At 38.7% G+C, this 23,271-nt stretch overlaps 1 protein-coding gene across 13 annotated transcripts in view; it reads left to right on the top strand.

Annotated features, from left to right (window-relative positions):
- Positions 1–23,271, top strand: part of RYR2 (ryanodine receptor 2) — a 785,691-nt gene that overhangs the window by 541,148 nt on the left and 221,272 nt on the right. For 7 of the 13 annotated variants that reach the window (XM_021934115.2, XM_021934128.2, XM_021934136.2 and 4 more), the window contains 9 exons: positions 1,899–2,107; positions 2,738–3,090; positions 3,715–3,829; positions 5,476–5,636; positions 6,099–6,128; positions 7,487–7,646; positions 14,039–14,125; positions 17,930–18,156; positions 21,206–22,010. In XM_021934115.2, the coding sequence (XP_021789807.1) occupies positions 1,899–2,107; positions 2,738–3,090; positions 3,715–3,829; positions 5,476–5,636; positions 6,099–6,128; positions 7,487–7,646; positions 14,039–14,125; positions 17,930–18,156; positions 21,206–22,010 (2,147 nt within the window). The remainder of the gene's footprint in view (positions 1–1,898; positions 2,108–2,737; positions 3,091–3,714; positions 3,830–5,475; positions 5,637–6,098; positions 6,129–7,486; positions 7,647–14,038; positions 14,126–17,929; positions 18,157–21,205; positions 22,011–23,271) is intronic. The other 6 variants (XM_021934122.2, XM_021934157.2, XM_021934160.2 and 3 more) reach the window with 1 other exon arrangement.

Raw genomic sequence — 23,271 nt, forward strand, 5'->3', positions numbered from 1 at the left:
AAGCTAAAACTGAATCCCTTCCTTACACTTTATACAAAAATTAATTCAAGATGGATTAGAGACTTAAATGTTAGACCTAAAACCATAAAAACCTGAGAAAACCTAGGCAATACCATTCAGGACATAGGCATGGGCAAGGACTTCATGTCTAAAACACCAAAAGCAATGGCAACAGAGTCAAAATTGACAAATGGGATCGAATTAAACTACAGAGCTTCTGCACAGCAAAAGAAACTACCATCACAGTGAACAGGCAACCTACAGAATGGGAGAAATTTTTTGCAATCTACTCATCTGATAAAGGGCTAATATCCAGAACCTACAAAGAGCTCAAACAAATTTACAAGAAAAATCCCCATCAAAAAGTGGGCAAAGGATATGAATAGAAACTTCTCAAAAGAAGACATTCATACAGCCAACAGTCACATGAAAAAATTCTCATCATCACTGGCCATCAGAGAAATGCAAATCAAAACCACAATGAGGTACTATCTCACACCAGTTAGAATGGCCGATCATTAAAAAGTCAGGAAACAACAGGTGCTCGAGAGGATGTGAAGAAATAGGAACACTTTTACACTGTTGGTGGGACTGTAAACTAGTTCAATCATTGTGGAAGACAGTGTGGCAATTCCTCAAGGATCTAGAACTAGAAATACCGTTTGACCCAGCCATCCCATTACTGAGTATATACCCAAAGGATTATAAATCATGTTGCTATAAAGACACATGCACACGTATGTTTATTGCAGCACTATTCACAATAGCAAAGACTTGGAACCAACCCAGATGTCCATCAGTGACAGATTGAATTAAGAAAATGTGGCACATATACACCATGGAATACTATGCAGCCATAGAAAAGGATGAGTTCGTGTCCTTTGTAGGGACATGGATGCAGCTGGAAACCATCATTCTTAGCAAACTATCACAAGAACAGAAAACCAAACACCGCATGTTCTCACTCATAGGTTGAAATTGAACAATGAGAACACTTGGACACAGGAAGGGGAACATCACACACTAGGGCCGGTTGTGGGGTGGGGGAGGGGGGAGGGATAGCATTAGGAGATATACCTAATGTAAATGAGGAGTTAATGGGTGCAGCACACCAACATGGCACATGTATACATATGTATCAAACCTGCACGTTGTGCACATGTATCCTAGAACATAAAGCATAATAAAAAAAATATTTTATTGGTTTTTGCTCTATTGCTCATTGCTGTTACATCTAAATATAAGATTATATATTAATTTATATGCTTCATACATTAAACATGTATTTTTCCCCCATGCTTAGCTCCAGTTTATTCCAGAAAAAAAAAGCCCAAATTTTCTTCAGAGATCACAAGCAACTATCAGTAGATGGAAAACTTTAAAATTTTGTCCTCCAATTCTTTTTTTTTCTTGAGCTATGTATGAGGAAATCTATAGCTCAGACTGTGTCTGGTGTTAGTACGTATCAAGCTCTTTAGCCAGAAGGAAGAGCAAGGCCAATGAACCACATCCCTGGTACTTAATTTCTTCTCACTTTCCCAGTATGAGAGAGTGCATGCCCTGCTCAGCAAGGAAACTGCAGGGCAGGGATCTCTAGAATCCCTGGAGGACCAGGGGCTGCAGAGCAGTTACTTTGTCTTACAGAGTTAAGTCTGAGATGAGAGAAGGGATTTATCTAGGGCCCACAGCTAGTAAATTATAATGTCAAGATCAAATCCTGGTTTTCTCACCCTTACAGGTAATATTTAATGTCATTGTTCCCTTTATTACACTACTTTTTTCACCCTAGGGTGACAGCTCTCTCAAAGTTCAGTCCTGGAACAGTATGTGTGATAATTCCATACTAACAGGATCATATAGTAATGGTACTAAAACTTTTTATTTTTTTTTCTTCCCAGGATTCATACCTGTGTGTAGCCTTGGAGTGGCTCAAGTGGGCAGGATGAACTTTGGAAAGGATGTCAGCACCTTGAAATACTTCACCATCTGTGGCTTACAAGAGGGCTATGAACCATTTGCCGTTAATACAAACAGGGATATTACTATGTGGCTGAGCAAGAGGCTTCCTCAGTTTCTCCAAGTTCCATCAAACCATGAACATATAGAGGTTTGCTTTTTCTTTCAAAATCAGGCCATTTCTAAAAAGCAGGAAAAGAATATCTTTATACATAGCAACTTCTGCTTAGACAATTATTGTGACTTCCTTAAAATGATGACCTTGATGTGTTATACGGAAGTGGAATCTCAGCAAAGATGGCACTTTATACCAGCTGTCAGTGGATGGGAAACTTAAATTTTTGCTTTCAATTCTTTTTTTTCCCTTGAGCTATGTGTGAAGAAGTCTGTAGCTCAGACTGTGTGTGGGGTTTGTACGCATCAAGCTCTTTAGTTAGAGGAAAGATCAAGGCAAAGGGAGCCACATCCATTCTAATAAGCTACGTTACAAGTAGCTTATTAGAATGAGGAAAAATACTTTCCTTTTTATGTGTGGGCAATGTCAGGCCGAATCTGAATATATAGAATTATAAGATAAATTTCCGAAACCGTCTTTAGAGACAGAAGCAGAATTCTATGACTATATCCATAGCACAGTAATCTGTTTAATTATCTCTTACAAAATGATGCCATGCGTGGACTGATTTGGGATTCTGAAAACGTGATGTGCCTTAGGCATCTTTAGAATCAGGAAATCGACAACGGTGATTGGAATATGAACTATTGCTTCTTCATTTGCTAGGTGACCAGAATAGACGGCACCATAGACAGTTCCCCATGTTTAAAGGTCACTCAGAAGTCTTTTGGTTCTCAGAACAGCCACACTGATATCATGTTCTATCGCCTGAGCATGCCGATCGAGTGTGCGGAGGTCTTCTCCAAGACTGTGGCTGGAGGGCTCCCTGGGGCTGGCCTTTTTGGGCCCAAGAATGATTTGGAAGATTATGATGCTGATTCTGACTTTGAGGTTCTGATGAAGACAGCTCATGGCCATCTAGTGCCCGATCGTGTTGACAAAGACAAAGAAGCTACCAAGCCAGAGTTTAATAACCACAAAGATTATGCCCAGGAAAAGCCCTCTCGTCTGAAACAAAGGTTACTATTTTATACACTGTGATTTTAAGTTTGTAGTTAAGTGAGGAGGGTTACAGTCCAGAGTAAAGGGTCTCCTAGTGTAAGGTTTTTCCTCCCCCTCCTCCTTTTCCCCCTCCCCCTCCTCTTTGTGCAAAGGATTCTATAAGGAAAAATTAAGCAACCTGTTAGTCATCTAATTTGTTAGCGTAGATGCTATCTATCTCAATAGTTATTTTTTAAGATGTCTATGTTTACATTCTTGCCTGAAACTTGCAGAGTATTTTCTCCAAATAGTATTTTTTTATGATAAAGGCGGCAAGTTATTTTAACATCCTTTCTTATACTAAATCAGATTTTCTCGGTCTCAGCATTATCGACAGTTTAGGCCAGACAATTCTTTGTTGAGGAAACACCTTGGGCACTGAAGGATGCTGAGCAGCATCCTGACCTCCACCCACTAGATGCCAGTAGCACTCCATCCCCCACACTGTGAGAACCAAAAACATGTATCTCCAGATATTCCCAGATGTCCCCCAGGGAGCAAAATCGCCCAGGTTTAAGGCAACTCAATTGATTCTATGCTCATATTTGAAGTAGACAGAACATTTTAATGTTGCTTATTGTTAGTCCTCTAAAATATTTCAGATTTTTGCTTAGAAGAACAAAGCCAGATTACAGCACGAGCCATTCTGCCAGACTCACCGAAGATGTCCTTGCTGATGATCGGGATGATTATGATTTCTTGATGCAAACGTCCACGGTATGAGGTTGCAGCTTTTGTCATTTATTTCTATTTGTCACTCATTGTCACTCATTATGCTTTACATCTCAAATAACACATACTGATTCATCATACTTAGTAATATTATTTTTTAAATGTCTGTTTCTATTTTGGGATATATTTTGGGGACCGAAAGTTTGAAAAAAGTTTGTGTATTATGATAGACATTATGCAATAAAAGAGCTATTTTAGGAAAAATATTTTTAATGGCATGCATAATCTTAATTTTGCTATTCTGTTTCTTGACAAAATTTTAAGTTGCCCTTGAATTTTTCAACTACTTTCTTCGTCTTACTGAATTGTCTAAAGGAAGATCAATTATCATGATTTGTGAGAGGTCAAGCTTTTGCACTCTTCCATTTTAAATTCTCAAGGCTACTTCTCCTAAAATGCTACATTGAAAAAATATTTAGTTGTGTTCATTGTAGAGTGCTCCCATATTTTAGTTTGATGTTCACATGTTCTGAACTATTTCCAAATGAGTTTAGGCTGGGCACAGTGGCTCAAGCCTGTAATTCCAGTACTTTGGGAGGCTGAGGTGGATGGATCACCTGAGGTCAGGCGTTCGAGACCAGCCTTGCCAGCATGGTGAAACCCTGTCTCTATTAAAAATATAAAAATTAGGGGAGTGTGGTGGTGGGCAACTGTAATCCCAGCTACTAGGGAGGCTGAGGCAGGAGAATTGCTTGATCCCAGGAGATGGAGGTTGCAGTGAGCCGACACGGTGTCACTGCACTGCAGCCTGGGCGACAGAGTGAGACTCCGTCTCAAAAAAAAAACCAGTGAGTTTAAAGTGTCAAAATGTTATGTGTCAGAGAAAGGAAAGGCCAAGAATGTGCAAAAAGGTGGGTGACAAGTATAAAAACCCAAACATTGGCCAGGTGCACTGACTCATGCCTGTAATCCCAGCACTTTGGGAGGCCAAGGCAGGTGGATCACCTGAGGTGAGGAGTTCGAGAACAGCCTGGCTAACATGGTGAAACCCTGACTTTACTTAAAATATAAAGATCAACTGGGTGTGCTTGTGCACACCTGTAGTCCCGGCTACTTGGGAGACTGAGGCAGGAGAATCTCTTGAACCCGGGAGGCAGAGGCTTCCGTGAGCTGAGATCACACCACTACACCCCAGCCTGGGTGACGGAGTGAGAGTCTATCTCAAAAAAAAAAAAAAAAAAAAAAAAGTGAGCATAGATTTGTATACATGTATAAGCTTGAAGAATTTGAAGCTTCCCTATGCTTAATGGATTCATGATTTTATTACATACATATACTGTATATATGTACACGTATATATGTATGTGTATATATTACATACATGTAGCGCACACACACACACATGCTCACCAGCATAAAAAGACTTAAATCATTTAGCATGTTTGCTCAGATCATGTCTTTTCTCTCTTTCCTGTTATTTCTGATTTAATTCAGGATCTTTGATAAAAGACATCTCTTAGTTTGTAGTGTTAGTCCTTTATGCCTACAATATTTTCATTCACCCAAACGGTTTTAAACCAAGAAGTGAATTCTGAAGTCATTCACAGAATTAGACATAGTTAGGATTGCAAATCCAAGTTTTGTTTTGTTTAGTTTTATTTTGCCAATATTTGGTTTTGCTATCTTCACAGTACTATTACTCAGTGAGAATCTTCCCTGGACAAGAACCTGCTAATGTCTGGGTGGGCTGGATTACGTCGGATTTCCATCAGTATGACACAGGCTTTGACTTGGACAGAGTTCGCACAGTAACAGTTACTCTAGGAGATGAAAAAGGAAAAGTGCATGAAAGGTTGGTGTTCCTCAATTTTTTACAAGAATGACATGTGAAAAACATATTGGTGAACCTAGCTGTTCCTTTTCCTTGTATTTTGTGACCAAGATATTTCTATTTGTAGGAACAATATAATCAAGCCATTAATGTCAATGTCATTTTTGTTACTCATACAAACCAGTAAGGAATCTAAATGTATTAAACGTGCAAGCATTGTACAGTAAGACCAGTGCAGTCTTTTGGGGTAATGATCATATATTCCTTCAGGTAACATGACTGACAGCTTGGGTTACCAATACTTAGCCTTTGTTTTAGAGATGAGAGATGGGTGAATGTGAGGCTTTTAACCAATGACTTGATCTATATTTTGGGAACTGGCTACGTGGTGGGGAGAAAACTGTGAAGACAATGTGGGCTGGTAGTTTAGACCAGGTGGACGCATTTGAACTCAGACTGAGGAGAAGTGGGTTCTTTCCTCAGCTTTGCCATTGACTCGCTGTGTGGCTTTGGGTAAGTCAGTTACACTTTCTGTGCCATCTTTTTTTCATTTGTAAAACAAACCAAACTCAAACCAAACCTTCAAAAAAGTGAAGAAGGCTATCTTCCTTGCAGAATAAGACAAGAGAAGATCTGACCATTGGCTTCTACTTTTTGTGCCCATGTATCCTCTCTGATCTGCTGTGACAGGTCTCAGAAAGAGTCCTTTATAACGTTGCTTTTCTTCTATACTTGCACCATCATTTTTTGGGAAACTCACTTTCCTGCCCTCGGGTTGTAACATATGAAGCATAATGGACTTAGCATTTGCAATGGGGGCCCAGCCAAAATCTCTAATGAAGAGCTCTTTACATAAGTATGGGACTAAAAAACCACGTGTCTCCAGGAATATTCTTTGGGGGCCACACTTAATTTGCAGGGATGGCAGCAGTATAACTAAATAACTCAATATAGGGATGGAATAACTGAAAGATGATTTTGTTGGAGGAAATGGAAGATAGGGAAGGGTCATTGGATTTTACGTACATAGTGTGAAGAAATGCAGCCTACATTTGATTACTCAAAAACTGATTTATCCCAGCCTTTTTATTCTTTTCCTTCTGCTTGCCTGCCTTTAGCCTTTTTTGCTAGTTTTGTTAATATGTTTACTGTATAGTGGCAGAGAAAGAGAATGCTGATAAGGCTCAAATACTCAACTTTGTTACCATCTCTAGTAAAAGTTTTAGGGAAGGTGAAAATCAGGTGGCATTTGTGGTTAACATCACTGGGTTTTTTTTGTTGTTGTTTGTTTGTTTGCATATTCTAGTTAAGTCTGTCTCTCAGATCACTGGGAATTGTCCAGAAAGGGGCAAAATTTTAGCCAAATTTTAAATATATCAAATCACTGAAGGCTTATGTGGAATTTGCCTGAGGACTTTGACAGTGTTTGGAAACAAATGCTTCTCATTTCAGAACAAGTTGTTAAAAAAAAAAAAAAAAAAAAAAAAAACCTAAAAAAAAAAAAATCCATGAGATGAAAATTACAAATTTGGATGATTTTTAAATAGTTAAACTTTTTTGAACCCAGAAAAAAGGTCTAGTTTGGTTTGAGTTTTTGGAGAGAAGGTGCAGGTCAGTTCTTACTTGGTTCCAACTTGTTGACCTGTCTTCATTAGGTGTGAAATGTAGAGACGTATAAGACCTGATTCAGAACGTCCACTGCAGTCAATGGAGTTTTGCTCAGAATCACAGAATCGGGCCCATTGTGCACCTCTCCCATTACAGCATGAGCTTGTTGCTTGCGCAGCATAATTTAGTTAGTTTGCAAGATATACCTGCTTTCTCTTTTATCTGTGGTTGTACAAAGATAAAAATGTTCTTTTGAAATTCAGCATCAAACGCAGCAACTGCTATATGGTATGTGCGGGTGAGAGCATGAGCCCCGGGCAAGGACGCAACAATAATGGACTGGAGATCGGCTGTGTGGTGGATGCTGCCAGCGGGCTGCTCACGTTCATAGCCAATGGCAAGGAACTGAGCACATACTATCAGGTACGTGGTCAGTGATGATATCAGGCTTCTAGGGAGGAAGACTTTTTTCCCCATTAAAGGAAACACAGTTTGTAAGATCAAAAAGTAAAATAGACACATGTACATGTGCCCCTGGTTTGAAAGCCAGCCAAGCAGACCTGCCCTCAGCAAGCCCTCCCCATAGCTGTTCCAGCCACTGCACTCCTGTGACCTGAGAACCACCTTGGTGGCCTTACCCCAACAAAGCTGCACAATCACCACCACAAATGCCTGTAGCTAGGCCACTGAGGCACTTGCTGATGCTGCTGACATAAATTACATCTGAAAAATCTGCACAGATACTACATTACTGCATCCACCCAGAACCAAAACCAGTGTATTCTACCCAACCGATACCCTAGAACCCATCTACAGGAAAAACTATTTTCCTACAAAAGCTACTTCATCAAATTGGAAGAGGCTACTGTTTTACCAGATGAGCAGATATCAAAGAAACATGAAAAACATGTGGATGGAAGAAAACACGACTCCTTCAAAGGAACACAATAATTCTCTAGTAACAGATGCCCGTCGCCAAAATACATTTACAAAATGCCTGAAAAGAAATTCAAAATAATGATTGTAAGGGAACTCAGTGAGATACAATAAAATGCAGATACTTCAACAAGATCAGGAAACCAATTCATGATCTGAATGAGAAATTTAACAAAGAAATACATATAGTAGAAAAGAACTAAACAGAAATCTTGTAACTCAAGAATTCAATAAATGAAATAAAATACACAACTGAGGGTTTCAACAACAGACTAGATCAAGCATAAAAAAGATTTTGTGAACTCGAAGACAGGTCTTTTGAAATAACCCATCCAGAGGGAGAAAAAGAAATAAGAAAGAAGGAAGAAAGCCTGCAGAACTTATGGGATGCCACCGAGCAACGGAGAAAGGCACAGAAAACATTTAACAAAATAATGACTAATAACTTTCCACGTCTTTGGAAAGATATGAACATCCAGATCCAGAAAGCTCAAAGGATCCCAAGAGAATCAACCCAGAAAGGTCCTTTCCAAGGCACATTATAAGCAAACTGTCAAGTATCAAAGAAAAAGAGAGAATTCTAAGAGCAGTGAGAGAATAGCACCAAGTCGTATATACTTGGATTTCCATTTGACTATCAGCAAGTTTCTCAGCAGAAACCTTGAAGGCTAGGGAAATGAGATGGCATATTCAATGTGCTGAAAGAACAACTGCCCGCCAAGAATACTATGTCTAGCAAAGCTATCTTTCAGAAATGAAGAAAAATAGAGTATTCCACAGATAAGCAAAAGCGGAATGAATTCACCACCTCTGGACCTGCCTTAGAAGAAATGCCTAAGGCAGTGCTATAGCTGGCAGCAAAAGGATGGTAATTACTAACATGAAAACATGTAAAAATATAAAACCCATTCATAGAAGTAAATTTTAAATCACACTCAGAATACTGCAGTACTGAAACGGTGCTATGCCAAATCTTTCAAACCTCTAGTACCCTAGTATGAAGGTTAAAAGTCAAAATTGTCAAAAGTAACTGCAGCTACAAGTGGTTGTTAAGGAACACACAATATAGAGAGATGTAAATTAAGTCAACAGAAATATAAGTTGTGAGGGGAGGGTAAAAGTCCACAGTATTATTATTATTATTTTTTTTTTGAGACAGAGTCTTGCTCTGTCACCAGGCTGGAGTGCAATGCGTGATCTCAGCTCAGTGCAACCTCTGCCTCCTGGGTTCAAGCAATTCTCATGCCTCAGCCCCCCAAATAGCTGGGATTACAGGTATGCACCACCACACCCAGGTAATTTTTGTATTTTTAGTAGAGATGGGGTTTCATGATGTTGGCCAGAATGGTCTCGATCTCCCGACCTCGTGATCTGCCCACCTTGGCCTCCCAAAGTGCTGAGATTACAGGCATGAACCACTGCACCCAGCCAGTCCAGAGTGTTTTTATGTGACCAAAGTTACCAGCTTAAGATAGTCTATTATAATTACAATATTGTTTATCTTGGTTTCATAGTAACCACAAAGAAAAAATTGCAGCAGTCACACTAATGAGAAAGGGAAAGATATCAAAGCATAGCACCACAAAAAGCTACCAAACCACAAAGGTAAGCAAGAGAGAAAGAAAGAAACGAAGGATTTGGAAAACATGAACAAAATGTCAGGAATGATTCCTTACCTATCAATAATAACCTTGAATGTAAATGGATTAAATTGCCTGATTAGAATATATAGAGTGGCTGGATGGATAAAAAGCAAGACTCAGCTCTGTGCTGCCCATGAGAGATTCACTTCACCTGTAAGGACAGACATAGCCTTAAAGTGAAGGGATGGAAAAAGATATGCAATGCAAATGGAAACTGAGAGTGAGCAGAAGTAGCCACACTTATATTAGATAAAATAGACAATTCAAAAAAAGTAAAAAAGAGACAAAGAAGGTCATTATTTAATAAAAACAAAGGATCAATTAAGAGGATATAACAATTATGAATTTATATGCATTCAACACTGGAGCATCAAAATATATGAAGTATGTTTTATCTAAAGGGAGAGAGAGGCTTCAACACAACAATAGTAGGGGAGTTCAACACCCCAATTTCAGCAACAGCAGATGATCCAGACAGAAATTCAGCAAGGAAGCAGAAGATTTAAACTGCACTCTAGACCAAAGGGACATAATAGACATTTACAGAACATTCTAGGCAACAGCTGTATAGCTGAAGAATACACATTATTCTCAACTGTTCATGGGACTTTCTCCAGAATAGATCATATGTTAGGCCACAAAACGAATCTTTAAAAATTTAAGATGATATTGTATATGTTTTCTGATCACACTAGTGTAAAACTAGAAATAAATAATGAGACGAACTGAGGAAACTTTACAAATACATAGACATTAAACAACATGCCCCTGAATAACCAGTGGGCAAATGAAGAAATTAAAAAAGAAATTTAAAATTTTCTTTAGACAAACAAAAATGGGAACACAATATACCAAAAGTTATGGGATACACCAGAAGCAGTTCTAAGAGGGAAGTTTACAGTATTAAATGCCTACATTTAAAAAGTAAAAAATAAACCACCTAATATTGCACCTCCAAAAACCACGAATACAAGAACAAACTAGACCTCAAATTAATAGAAGTAAATAAATAATAAAAATTGGAACAATAATGAAACAGAGACTAAACAATACAAAAGATCAATGATACGAAGAGTTGGTTTTTTGAAAAGACAAAATCAATAAACCTTTAGACGAAGAAAGAAAGAGATGACTCAAATAAATAAAATCAGCATTGAAAAGAAGACATTACAACCTATACCACAGAAATATAAAGGGTAATGAGAAAATATTATGAAAAATCATATGCTAACAAATTGGATAACCCAGAAGAAATGGATAAATTCCTAGATGTATACAACCTACCAAGACTAACTTACGAAGAAATAGAAAATCTGAGCAGATTAATAGTGAGTGAAGAAATTGTATCAGTAATGAAAAGTATCCATCAAAGAAAAGCCTAGGACTAAATGGGGGAAAAGTTGAAAGCTTTTTTTCTAGGGTCTGGAACAAGACAAAGATGCCCACTTTCACCACTTCTGTTCAACATATTACTAGAAGTCCTAGCTGGAGAATTCAGCAAGAAAGAGAAATAAAAGGCATCCAGATTGGAAAAAAAGTCATCAAATTGTCTCAGTTTGTAAATGACATGATCTTATATATAAAAATAGCTTTAAAAGTTTACTAAAAAACTGTTAAAACTAATACATTCAGTAAATTTGCAGGATACAAAATCAGCATACAAAAATCAGTATTTCTTTACACTAGTAGTGAATGCTCTGAGAAAAAAAATCAAGATACAATCTCATTTACAATAGCTTTAAAAATCAGTTATCGGCTGGGTGCAGTGACTCACGGCTGTAATCCCAGCACTTTGGGAGGCCGAGGTGGGTGGATCATCTGAGGTCAGGAGTTCTAGACCAGCCTGGCCAAAATGGTGAAACCCCGTCTCTACTAAAAATACAAAAAATTAGCTGGGCATGGTGGCAGGCACCTGTAATCCCAGCTACTGGGGAGACTGAGGCATAAGAATCACTTGAACCTGGGAGTCAGAGGCTGCGGTGAGATGAGCTCCAGCCTGGGTGACAGAGCGAGACTCCATCTCAAAAAACAAAAACAAAAAAATCAGTTATCTAGGAACACGTTTAACAAAGGAGATGTAAGAACTCTACACTGAAATCTGTAAAACATTTGTGAAATACATTTAAGAGTACAGAAATAAATGGAAAGATATCTCATGCTGTTGGATTGGATAGATTGGAAGAATTAATATTATTAAAATGTCCATAGTACAAAAAGTAATTTACAGATTCAGTAAAGTCACTATCAGAATACCAATGACATTATTATTCTATTATAGAAATAGAAAAAATAATTCTAAATTTCTTATGAAATCACAAAAGACCCCAAGTAGTCAAAGCAATCTTGAGCAAAAAGAATAAAGGTGGAAACATCATACTACCTGAGTTTAAAATATACAAAGCCATAGTAACCAAAACACTACATGACTTGAAACTATACTACAAAGCTATAGTAACCAAAACAGACATATAGACCAATAAAACAGAACCGAGAGCCCAGAAACAAACCCATCTATCCATCTAATTTTCAACAAAGGTGCCAAGAATATACATTGGGGAAAGGACAGTTTCTTTAATAAATGGTACTTGGAAATTTGAACATCCACATGCAGAATGAAACTGGACCCCTGTTTTTCACCATATACAAAAATCAACTCAAAGTGGATTAAAGACTTAATGTAAGACCTGAAACTATGAAACTACTGGAAGAAAACATGGAGGAAACACTTCATGACATTGGACTGGGTAAGAATTTTTTGGAGAAGACCTCAAAAGCACAGGCAACAAAAGCAAAAATAGACAAGTGGGATTATATCAAACTAAAAATCCTCTGCACAGCCAAGGAAACAATTAACAGAGTGAAAAGACAACCTACAGAATGGTACAAAATATTTGCAAAGTATGCATCTGATAAGGGATCAATATCCAGAATATATAAGGAACACAAACAACAATAGTAAAAACAAACAATCTGATTTAAAAGGGGGCAAAAGACCTTAGTAAACATTTCTCAAAAGAAGACATACAAATGGCCAACAGGCATATGAAAACATGTTCAACATCACTAATCATCAGCAAAGTGCAAATCAAAACCACAAGATTACCTTATTCCAGTTAAAATGGCGATTATCAAAAAGACAAAAGATAATAAGCGTTGGCAAGAATGCTGAGGAAGAGAGAAACCCATATACTGTTTGTGGGAATGTAAATGAATATAGCCATTATGAAAAACAGTAAGGAGGTTCCTCAAAAAATTAAAAACAGAACTACCATATGATCCAGAATTCCCCATACTGGGTATATATCCCAAGGAAATGAAATCGGTGTGTGGAGGAGATATCTGTACTCCTATAATTATCACAGCACTATTCACAATAGCCGAGATAGGGAATCAGCCTAAGTGCCCATCAGTGGATGAGTAAGTGAAGAAAATGTGCTATATATACACAATGGAATGCTATTTGATCATAAAAAATAATGAGAACCTGTCATTCACTCCAATATGGGTGAACCTGGAGGATATTGTGTTAAGTGAAATAAGCCAGACATAGAAAAATACTGCATTGCCCACTCATATGTAGAATCAAAAAAAGTTAATCTCATGGAAGTAGCGAATAGAATAGTGATTATCAGATACTGGGGAAGGGTAGGGGAAAGTGGGGGAGAGGGAGTGGATATCCAACGGATATAGAGTTAACATTAGAAAGGAAGAATAAGTGCTGGTGTCCTATTGGACAGTAGGGTGACTATGGTCAACCCTCAGGTATTGTATATCTCAAAATAGCTAGAAGAGAGGATTTTCTATGTTCTCACCACAAAGAAATGAAAAGTGTTCAAGGTGATAGTCATGCTAATTACCCTGATTTGATCATGACACAACGTATGCACGTATCAAAACATCATATTGCATTCCATTAAATATGTACAATGTGTCAATTAAAAAACAGTAAATTAGAAATTAAAAGAAAATGGAAAACACTGAATTAATTATGTATGTTTACTTCCGCTAAGTAATGACAGTGCCATAAACCCTTCAGAGTAAACACAGTATGTTCCCTCAGCAGTGTTCACATAGTAACGAAATACTCTAATTATTGAAGGAGCACATCAATCAATATGCAAGAAAGGAAAATCTCTGGGTTCCTTCTGTAAAGTATTCCTTTGTTGTTATAAAGAAATTATTTTTCCCTTGTCTTCTTTCATTACTAACATTATTAAACTCATTTGTGTATTTCAGGTGGAGCCGAGTACAAAATTATTTCCTGCGGTTTTTGCACAAGCTACAAGTCCCAATGTTTTCCAGTTTGAGTTGGGAAGAATAAAGGTAGTAAAACTCGTTCCTAGTATTATATTTGTTTTATTTTCTATTAGGACATAGCATTTATTCTGAAATGAATTCAGTATATTAGTACTGATATGAATGAAATAAATCATTCTCTCAAGCAAAGATAGCCATGCTTGAAAATCTGAGGTCACAAGGGTAACATAATAATTAAAAAGTGTTTCTCTTTAGTTATCATATGTATATTATCCAATAAAAGGCCTATTCAATAAAAGGTCTATAGAAAACGAAAAATTGCCAAATTACACACATTGCAGTAATCATTGAACTCATAGGTGAGCTAATGAATGGACTTAAAGACCTGAAACCATGCCACCTAAAATAGTGGTTTGTATGGAATACTCCAGTAATATAAATGAAAGAACAGCTCAGTTGGATGGGTTGGATCAGATAAAGTTCAAAGAAGAGGTAGCACTTAGTTTGATTACTAACTGTAAAATAGGAGCTCTTGGGGTACATTTATTAGGAGAGGTCATTCTAGGCAGGAGAAGAAGCAAAAATATGTAAGCGTGAACATGCTGAAGGTTAAGTAATTCAGTGTAACCGTAACAAAGGATGCCTTCCATAATGTGGCTGGAGATTAAGAGGGATAAAAGGTGGAACAAGACCAAGCTGAAAAGGTCTTGTGTGCTGTGTGAAAAGGTTAGCACCTATTACATAGACAAGGGAAATCCATTGGAAATTTGAAGAAGGGAATTGAGCATAATGAAACTTGTTTTGGAAAAATATGTTATTGTTAACGTGGAGGTGGGCAAGAAGGAGAAGAGTCAGTAGCAATGAGGAGTCAATAATTTAATACTGTCTACGTGGAAGACAGTGATGAGAGCCATGGAAGTCGGAATGAAAAATGATAAATGTGAAAATATTTTATAGAAGAAATGAATAGGATTTAACAATTAATTGAACTAACAGAATTTGTAGATGAATTTGACTCAGGATCTCAAGCAGAGTGAGAATCAATGACTGATGGCGCGGTGGCTCACGCCTGTAATCCCAGCACTTTGGGAGGCCAGGCGGGCAGATCACGAGGTCAGGAGATCAAGACCATCCTGGCTCACACGGTGAAACCCCGTCTCCACTAAAAAATACAAAAAGATTAGCCGGGTGAGGTGGCGGGAGCCTGTAGTACCACTTACTCCGCAGGCTGAGGCAGGAGAATGGCGTGAATCCAGGAGGCGGAGCTTGCAGTGAGCTGAGATCGCGCCACTGCACTCCAGTCTGGGCGACAGAGCAAGACTCCGTCTCAAAAAAAAAAAAAAAAATTAGTTTGGACAATTTGGCCATGCTAATACAAAGTGGAAGAGCTTGTTGAAATTCAGTAAAAAAAAGCTGAACTTACTTTTGCAATTGTAAAGTTGAGGTTCCAGGCACACACTGGAGTGAACAGAGTAAGTAGTTTTATTAGGCTGGCTTGGTGACCTTGGACATCTTTCTTAAAGTATGTGAGCTCAGTTTCTGCTTCTATAAAATGGGGTTCACAGTATATCTTTTATGGAGTTAATATAATTAAACATCTTGAACAATGCTTTATACATGGTATCTGCTCAACAAATTTATATATGATGTACATACATATGCATACCTATACACACATATGTATGCACAATTGTGCTAAAAAGAGCTATGCTGGAGATTACAATTTTCATCATCAAGAAATCAGTTGTAATTCATCTTTGAGTGTGAATGGAAGATTTGAGAGCAGATGTAGACAGTGGGAAGAGATGACTGAGGAGAGAACCTGGTTGTATCAACTAAAAAAGAGGAACCTATGAGATAAGCTGAGGGCAGAGCTGTCAAGAATATTGGAGAAGAACTGAAAGAGACATCTTAGTAGATGCCAAGCGAGGATGGAGTTTTCTAAACAGGAGTAGCTAACAGCAGATGCTACAGATGGACTAATACAACTCGGACTAAAGGAATCCCTGGCTTTTGTTAATGAGGAGGGCTTTGGTGGACTTGCCAGAAGAATTTCAGCAAAGCAGTGGGAGAGGGGCCAGTCTCAGTGGCTCATGCTTGTAATCCCAGCACTTTGGGAGGCAGGAGGATCACTTGAACCCAGAAGTTTGAAACCAGCCTGGGCAACATAGTGAGACCCCATCTCTACAAAAAATAAAAAATGATTTTAGGCAGATGTGGTGGTGCACTCCTGTAGCCCTAAATCCTCCAGAGGCTGAGGTGGGAGGATCACTTGAGAGCGCAGACGTGGAGACTGCAGTGAGCCGTAATTGTGCTGCTGCACTCCAACCTGGACAACAGAGGGAGACCTTGTCTCAATTATTATATTAAGAAATGATGACAGGAGCCATGTGACAGTGAATTCAAGATTGGAAATGAGAGAAAGGAGGCAGCAAGTTCAGATGACCTTTATTTTTTTTAACAAAATTGGACAAAGAGTGGTAGTTTCTCAGAAGCCTGGCTGATATATTCAATCATCTATTGACTTCTACTGACATTTCCATTGGATGAGTGATAGCTATCACAAATTGTCCAGTCTAGTCCAGACTAGTAGCTGGGACTACAGGAACATGCCACCATTTTAATATTTTTTACAGGCGAATTTTTGTATTTTTAGCAGAGGTAGGGTTTCACTATGTGGGCCAGGCTGATCTTGGACTCCTGACCTCAAGTGATCCACCTCCCTAGGCCTCCCAAAGTGCTGGGATTACAGGCATGAGCCACCGTGCCAAGCCCAGTCTTTCTTTAAATGTCACTTTCTCAGTGACACCCATTCTGACAACCCCGTTTAAAATTACTGCCCTGCATTCTGGTTCCTCCATTCTGGCTTTCTGTTCCCCAAACTCCCAGCCCTATGACATCTCTTCTAAAATACCATTTAATTCATCTAATTTACTTATTGATTTTATTTCATACTTTTAGTGAGAAAAATGGAAACTATTTGAGGGCGGGGGTTTGGTTAGTTTTATTCTTTAACATATCATCAGTATTTAAACCAGTACTTGACATTTCCCCCCCGCTATTGTTAGAGGGCAATAGGAAAGCAGTATGAGAATGAAACAGTCTAGAGCATGCAATTGAGGGGGCTCTAGAGGAGAAGGAGATATAGAAGGTAATGCAGAAAAATGAGATAAAATCCCATAAGAGGCAGACATCGGTGTTGTCAAGATCATAGATAAATGAAGAAGCTTTTGGCAGAGTAGAGAACTCTCTTTCTTTGACACCCGACGGAAGGAATTAAGGATGGCTGATGATGACATTGGAGGTAGAGGAGAAATAAATATGTTTGTTAATGCCTATCATATTCTGTTTTCTTGGTTGGTAGTCAGGTTTATCTGTTGAACTTTATCTGGAATACTTCTGGCTAGAGGAAGTGTTTGAAGGACGAGTTGGGTGACAGAGCACAGATATTGAGAGAGAGAGCCAGGGAGATGTGACCTATCTGTCATTCAGGAAGTTTGGCCCTGAAAGTTCCTAAAGACTTGCCGGCTTTCCCTGAGGTCCCAGCCTGGTAAAGAAATAGAAAGGATATATGGGTATGCTTGGTTGTGCTTGGCCTTCTCTCTGTGCCGTTCAGTATATGGGAAAGCCACATCCCGAAACCTGTTTGACTGCCCTGAAGGTATAGGTATTTTCCTCACAATATATTTCCTGGTTTGTCGTTTCAGAAACTTTTCAACTCAATTTCTATGATTTCTTGTGTTGACTTTGCTTGACTCATAGGGCTATCTTACTTTCCCTGTCTCTGTCCTGTGCAGAATTCTAGTCATTACTTTGTGAACCCCAAGGGATGCTCTAAATTCATTCTTTTTCTGCCTCCTCATCCCCTAGAATGTGATGCCTCTCTCGGCGGGATTATTCAAGAGTGAGCACAAGAACCCCGTGCCGCAGTGCCCCCCGCGCCTCCACGTGCAGTTCCTGTCACACGTGCTGTGGAGCAGAATGCCCAACCAGTTTTTGAAGGTAGATGTGTCTCGAATAAGTGAACGCCAAGGCTGGTTGGTGCAGTGTTTGGATCCTCTGCAGTTCATGTCTCTTCATATCCCTGAGGAAAACAGGTCAGCCCCATGAATCCGTGACATTCTGATTGGGACACTTGGGATTAGCCTGCGGCCCGGGGCTTCTGGTAGTGGTGCAGGGCGGGGGTGGTTCTAAAGAAACAAAATGAAATTTACGAAGGTCTCAAGTCTTTTGGCAATGGAGTCATTATTCTGCGTATTCCAAGTTTATGTTTATTTCTCAACCACTTTGTTACTGAAAAAAATTATTCTGCAGTTGAAGGTGCCACGTGATAGTTTCTTCATTCACTCTTGTGTTACTTACCAGACAACAGCAAATACAAATTCAGACAAGTGCAACTGTAATCCAATTTATGACTTAGTAGAGTACTGTAGTAGAGAATTGTGAGATATTAGAGATGGAATCATAGGAATCCCTTATGATTCCTATGTTCAACCCTTCATTTTATAGATGTAAAAGACTGATCCCAAGAGATATTAATGAAAGAAAATTGGGGAAATACTGTGAGTGCCTTGGAAACAAGTTTATATGCATTCTAGTATATGCAGTAATAATAGTAACATGAAGTATAATAAATACTCAAAGATAGCTTGTTTATGATTTTCTGTTTTTCCATGTGATAGCCAATTAAATTGCAGAGATTTCATTTAAGAAGTACTTCTTATCAATAAGGAGCTAAGTTTCTAAGTTTTGGGCCAAGATTTCCCTCCCAAAATACCATTGAAATGTTCAGTCACAAACTGAGTAAAAACATGTTATGAAAGTAATGCACAATCGTATTTGTATGTTTTAAGTCTTTAATCTGAAAATAATTATTGAAGCCAGGTCCATTTTTATATCTTTAGATGTTCTTGGCATTTTTGATTTTAATATCTTTAAAATTTAACCTATGCTTTGGAAAACAGTTTGTCAGTTCCTCAAAAAATAAAATTATAGCATTACCATGTGATCTAGCATTTCTGCTACTCATATATATCCAAGAGAAATTAAAATATGTCCACACAAAAACTTGTACATGAATATTCATAGAAGCATTATGAATAATAGTAAAAAAAAAAGGAACCCCAAATGTACACCAACTTATGAATCAATAAACAAAATGTGATATATCTATGTAATATTATTTGGCAGTAAAAATGATTGAAGTGCTGATACATGCTACAAAATGCAAGAACTTTGAAGACATTATGTTAAGTGAAAGAAACCAGTCACGAAAGCATATTAAGTGAAAGAATCCTACTAGTGTGGATTTTATTTAATTGGAAAGTCCATGATAGACAAATCTTTAGAAACAGAAAGTAGATCAGTGGTTACCTAGGGCTAGGAGCAGAACAGGACTGCTAATGGGTACTAAATTCCTTTTGGGGTGATAAAAATGTTCTAAACTCAATTAACGATAATTATAGTTATCGTTATACAACTCCATGAATATACAAAAACTATTAAATTATGTATTTTAAGTCAGTAAACTGTATAGCATGTAAATTACAGCTCATCAAAGATGTTTTAAAACAAAAGAAAAACAAAAAAATTAATCTGACTAGTTAATTATTTTTATGTATTAAATATGTATTCACATATTTAATGTAATTAGATATCTTTCATAACGTACTCTTGAGATGGTTCAGTTTGATTTTAATTTTATTCTTTTTTGTGAGAAGAGTTTTATCATAATTTTTCATCTGATGATGTTTTTTAAGAAAATATTGAACAACCAAAACAAACATAACATTTGGGAAGGAATTCTTGTTTGTGAAGGAAAATGTTGTGTCTCTACTGAGCATGGAACTTTAACATTATAATTTAACATTTTGGCATGCTATCATTGAAAACCAACATAACACCTTGTTTCAGTAGTTTATAATTTATATTAATTGCCTATGATAGATGTATATGTATGTGAATGGATAATTTAAACTCCCACTAAAGTTCATAAAGGACTTAAGGGAGTTTTCCAAATCATATGCAACAGGAATGTATAAAAATGTGTCACTGGCATCAGGCCGTAGAAAAGATATGGATAGGAAAATAAAACTGAGGCTAAGAGTGACACACAGTCATTTATACCACACCGGTTGGTAGAGTCGAGGCTCACATTAATTTCATTCTTTCTAGCAGCCGCAGAAAAATATGGTGAGTTTCAAAATCCAAATTCCAAAAAAGGAAGTCTGAACTAGCATGGGTGAGAAGAATCTGATGCCCCAATAACATGACAAATCATTAATATTTTAAAGTTTGCTATGGCGGTAGATGTATGTCAGTGTGTACTTTGTTTCTCCTTAACACATGTCACAGTTGATCATTTAATTTGCTCCATTTTGGTCAGCGGGGGTGGTTTACTCCCTCAATTGGATATAAGCTCCCTGGGGACAGGAATCATGTCCTTATTATTCACCATTGTATCATCAGTGCACAGTGCTAATACATAATAGGCACTCAGCGATATTTGATGAACAATTGAATGACGATGACATATGAAAGCAATTTCTCCACTAGAGACTTTTTTGTTGTTTGTTTATTTATTTATTGTTTTGAGGTGGAGTCTCGCCCTGTTGCCCAGGCTGGAGTGCAGTGGCGCAATCTCGGCTCACAGCAACAGATCCTTGATACAATGGAGGAGGAAGGAGGTGCTAGAAAAGTGTCAAATTCTATGTCGAAGAAAATCTGTAAAACATCTAGAAATGATTAAAAGTACTATGCAGCCGTTAAACATGTCATAGAAAATTAAAAGAAGACATAGGTTGGGTGTCCCAAATCCCAAAATCTGAAATTTGAAATGCTCCAAAATCTGAAACATTTTGAGCACCAACATAATGCTCAAAGGAAATGGAGTATTTCACATTTCAGACTTTCAGATTCAGGATGCTCAACCGGTAAGTATAATGCAAACATTCCAAAGTCTGAATCAAATCCCAAATCCAAACACTTCCGGTCCCAAGCATTTCACATTAGGGATGTTCAGCCTGCACTGTCCATTCCCATAACTGTTTGCCTTCACATTTACAATGTATACTGATTTCTCCTCTGATTCAGATTTTCAAAAATCATTCATTTCGAATCTTACTACCACTCTCCTCCCTTCTACAGATCTGTTGACATCTTAGAGTTGACAGAGCAGGAGGAGTTGCTGAAATTTCACTATCACACTCTGCGGCTCTACTCAGCCGTCTGTGCTCTTGGGAACCACCGGGTGGCCCACGCCCTGTGCAGCCACGTGGATGAACCTCAGCTCCTCTACGCCATTGAGAACAAGTACATGCCTGGCTTGCTGCGTGCTGGCTACTATGACCTGCTGATCGACATCCACCTGAGCTCCTATGCCACTGCCAGGCTCATGATGAACAACGAGTACATTGTCCCCATGACGGAGGAGACGAAGAGCATCACCCTGTTCCCTGATGAGAACAAAAAGCATGGCCTTCCAGGGATCGGCCTGAGCACCTCCCTCAGGCCACGGATGCAGTTTTCCTCCCCTAGTTTTGTAAGTGTTAGTAATGAATGTTACCAGTACAGTCCAGAGTTCCCACTGGATATCCTCAAGGCCAAGACCATACAGATGCTGACGGAAGCTGTTAAAGAGGGCAGTCTTCATGCGCGGGACCCAGTTGGAGGGACTACTGAATTCCTCTTTGTGCCTCTCATCAAGCTTTTCTATACCCTGCTAATCATGGGCATCTTCCACAATGAGGACTTGAAGCACATCTTGCAGCTGATCGAGCCCAGTGTGTTTAAAGAAGCGGCCACTCCAGAGGAGGAGAGTGATACGCTGGAGAAAGAGCTCAGTGTGGATGACGCAAAGCTGCAAGGAGCTGGTGAGGAAGAAGCCAAGGGTGGCAAGCGGCCCAAGGAAGGCCTGCTCCAAATGAAACTGCCAGAGCCAGTTAAATTGCAGGTAATCAGAACAAGAGATTTGGGTGAATTTCAGAATGACTAAGCATTAAGGTATTGGAACATGCCTTTGTTTCTTTCTGTGTAGGTGTGTTTATTTCTTTGCATTTCTGTGTAATGGTAGTTCTTCATAAAATTAACTTCCTGTTCTCCGCCTTATTCATTAGCCATCTCCTCTTGTTTCATACATGTTTTACCTTCATTACATTGGAATACCTGAAATTCAAGCCATCAAATACCCCTTTCTACCCCTATTTCCACTCTTACCAACCTTAGAATGCTCGTTTACCAGTAGATGCACCCATTGTCACATAGCAAGGTTTTACTTTCCCCTCGTATGCTTTTGTTTTGGTGTTTTGAGACAGGGTCTCAGTCACCCAGGCTGGAGTACAGTGGTGGTAGTGCAGTCATAGCTAACTGCAGCCTAGATCTCCTGGGCTCGAGCCATCCTCTCACCTCAGCTTCTGCAGCAGCTGGGACTGTAGGCATGCCACCATGCCCAGTTAATTTTTTTTTATTTTTAGTCAAAATGAGTTCTCGTTATGTTGCCCAGGCTGGTGTCAAGTGATCCTCCCTCCTCATCCTCCCAAAGTGCTAGGATTACAAGTGTAAGCCGCTGCACCCAGCCACCTTAGTATGTGTTTAAGGAATCAGACACATTGGCTGTCTTGATGCTCATCAAGATGTCCAAAGGGTCCTTTATTAATGTCTCCTCTGTTTATTAAAGTCAATTTGATGTTTGCATCGCTGACCTGCTTTTTTGCTCCTCGTTCCTTTAGTCAGCATTGACTGAAGCCTTACTCTGGGTATGCACTTAGGGGAAACACAAGTGAACCCTGCCTTTCAGAAGCTCACAGCCTCTAAGGAAATATACACTCATTTATGCATTAAAAAATCTTGTTCCTAATTGCATTAAATACTTCGAAGGCAAAGAATGGATTACTAAAAGAAAGAACATTTAGACTGGATTATTGTTAGAAAGATAAGGGGGAAGACCCCTCAGAGATTGTGACTTTTAAGCTGAGTTCAGATTTAAGAGTTGTGCTCAGCAGTTAAAAGGAAAAGGAACAGGGCAGGGTGTTCTAGGTGCTTTCCATGCAAAACAAATAGCCCAGCAAAGGTCCTGAGGCGGGAAAAGGCCAGTGTCGCTACTGGAGGGAGGAAAGAGAGTGTGATCTAGTATCTGGTTAGTCAGAAGGCTTTCACGCTGGTCCAAACTCTAGGAGACGATGCTCAGAGGAGGGTGGGGCAAAGGAGATGGAGAA

This window comes from Papio anubis, chromosome 1 (genome assembly GCF_008728515.1).
Source record: "Papio anubis isolate 15944 chromosome 1, Panubis1.0, whole genome shotgun sequence".
NCBI classification, from domain to species: Eukaryota; Metazoa; Chordata; class Mammalia; order Primates; family Cercopithecidae; genus Papio; species Papio anubis.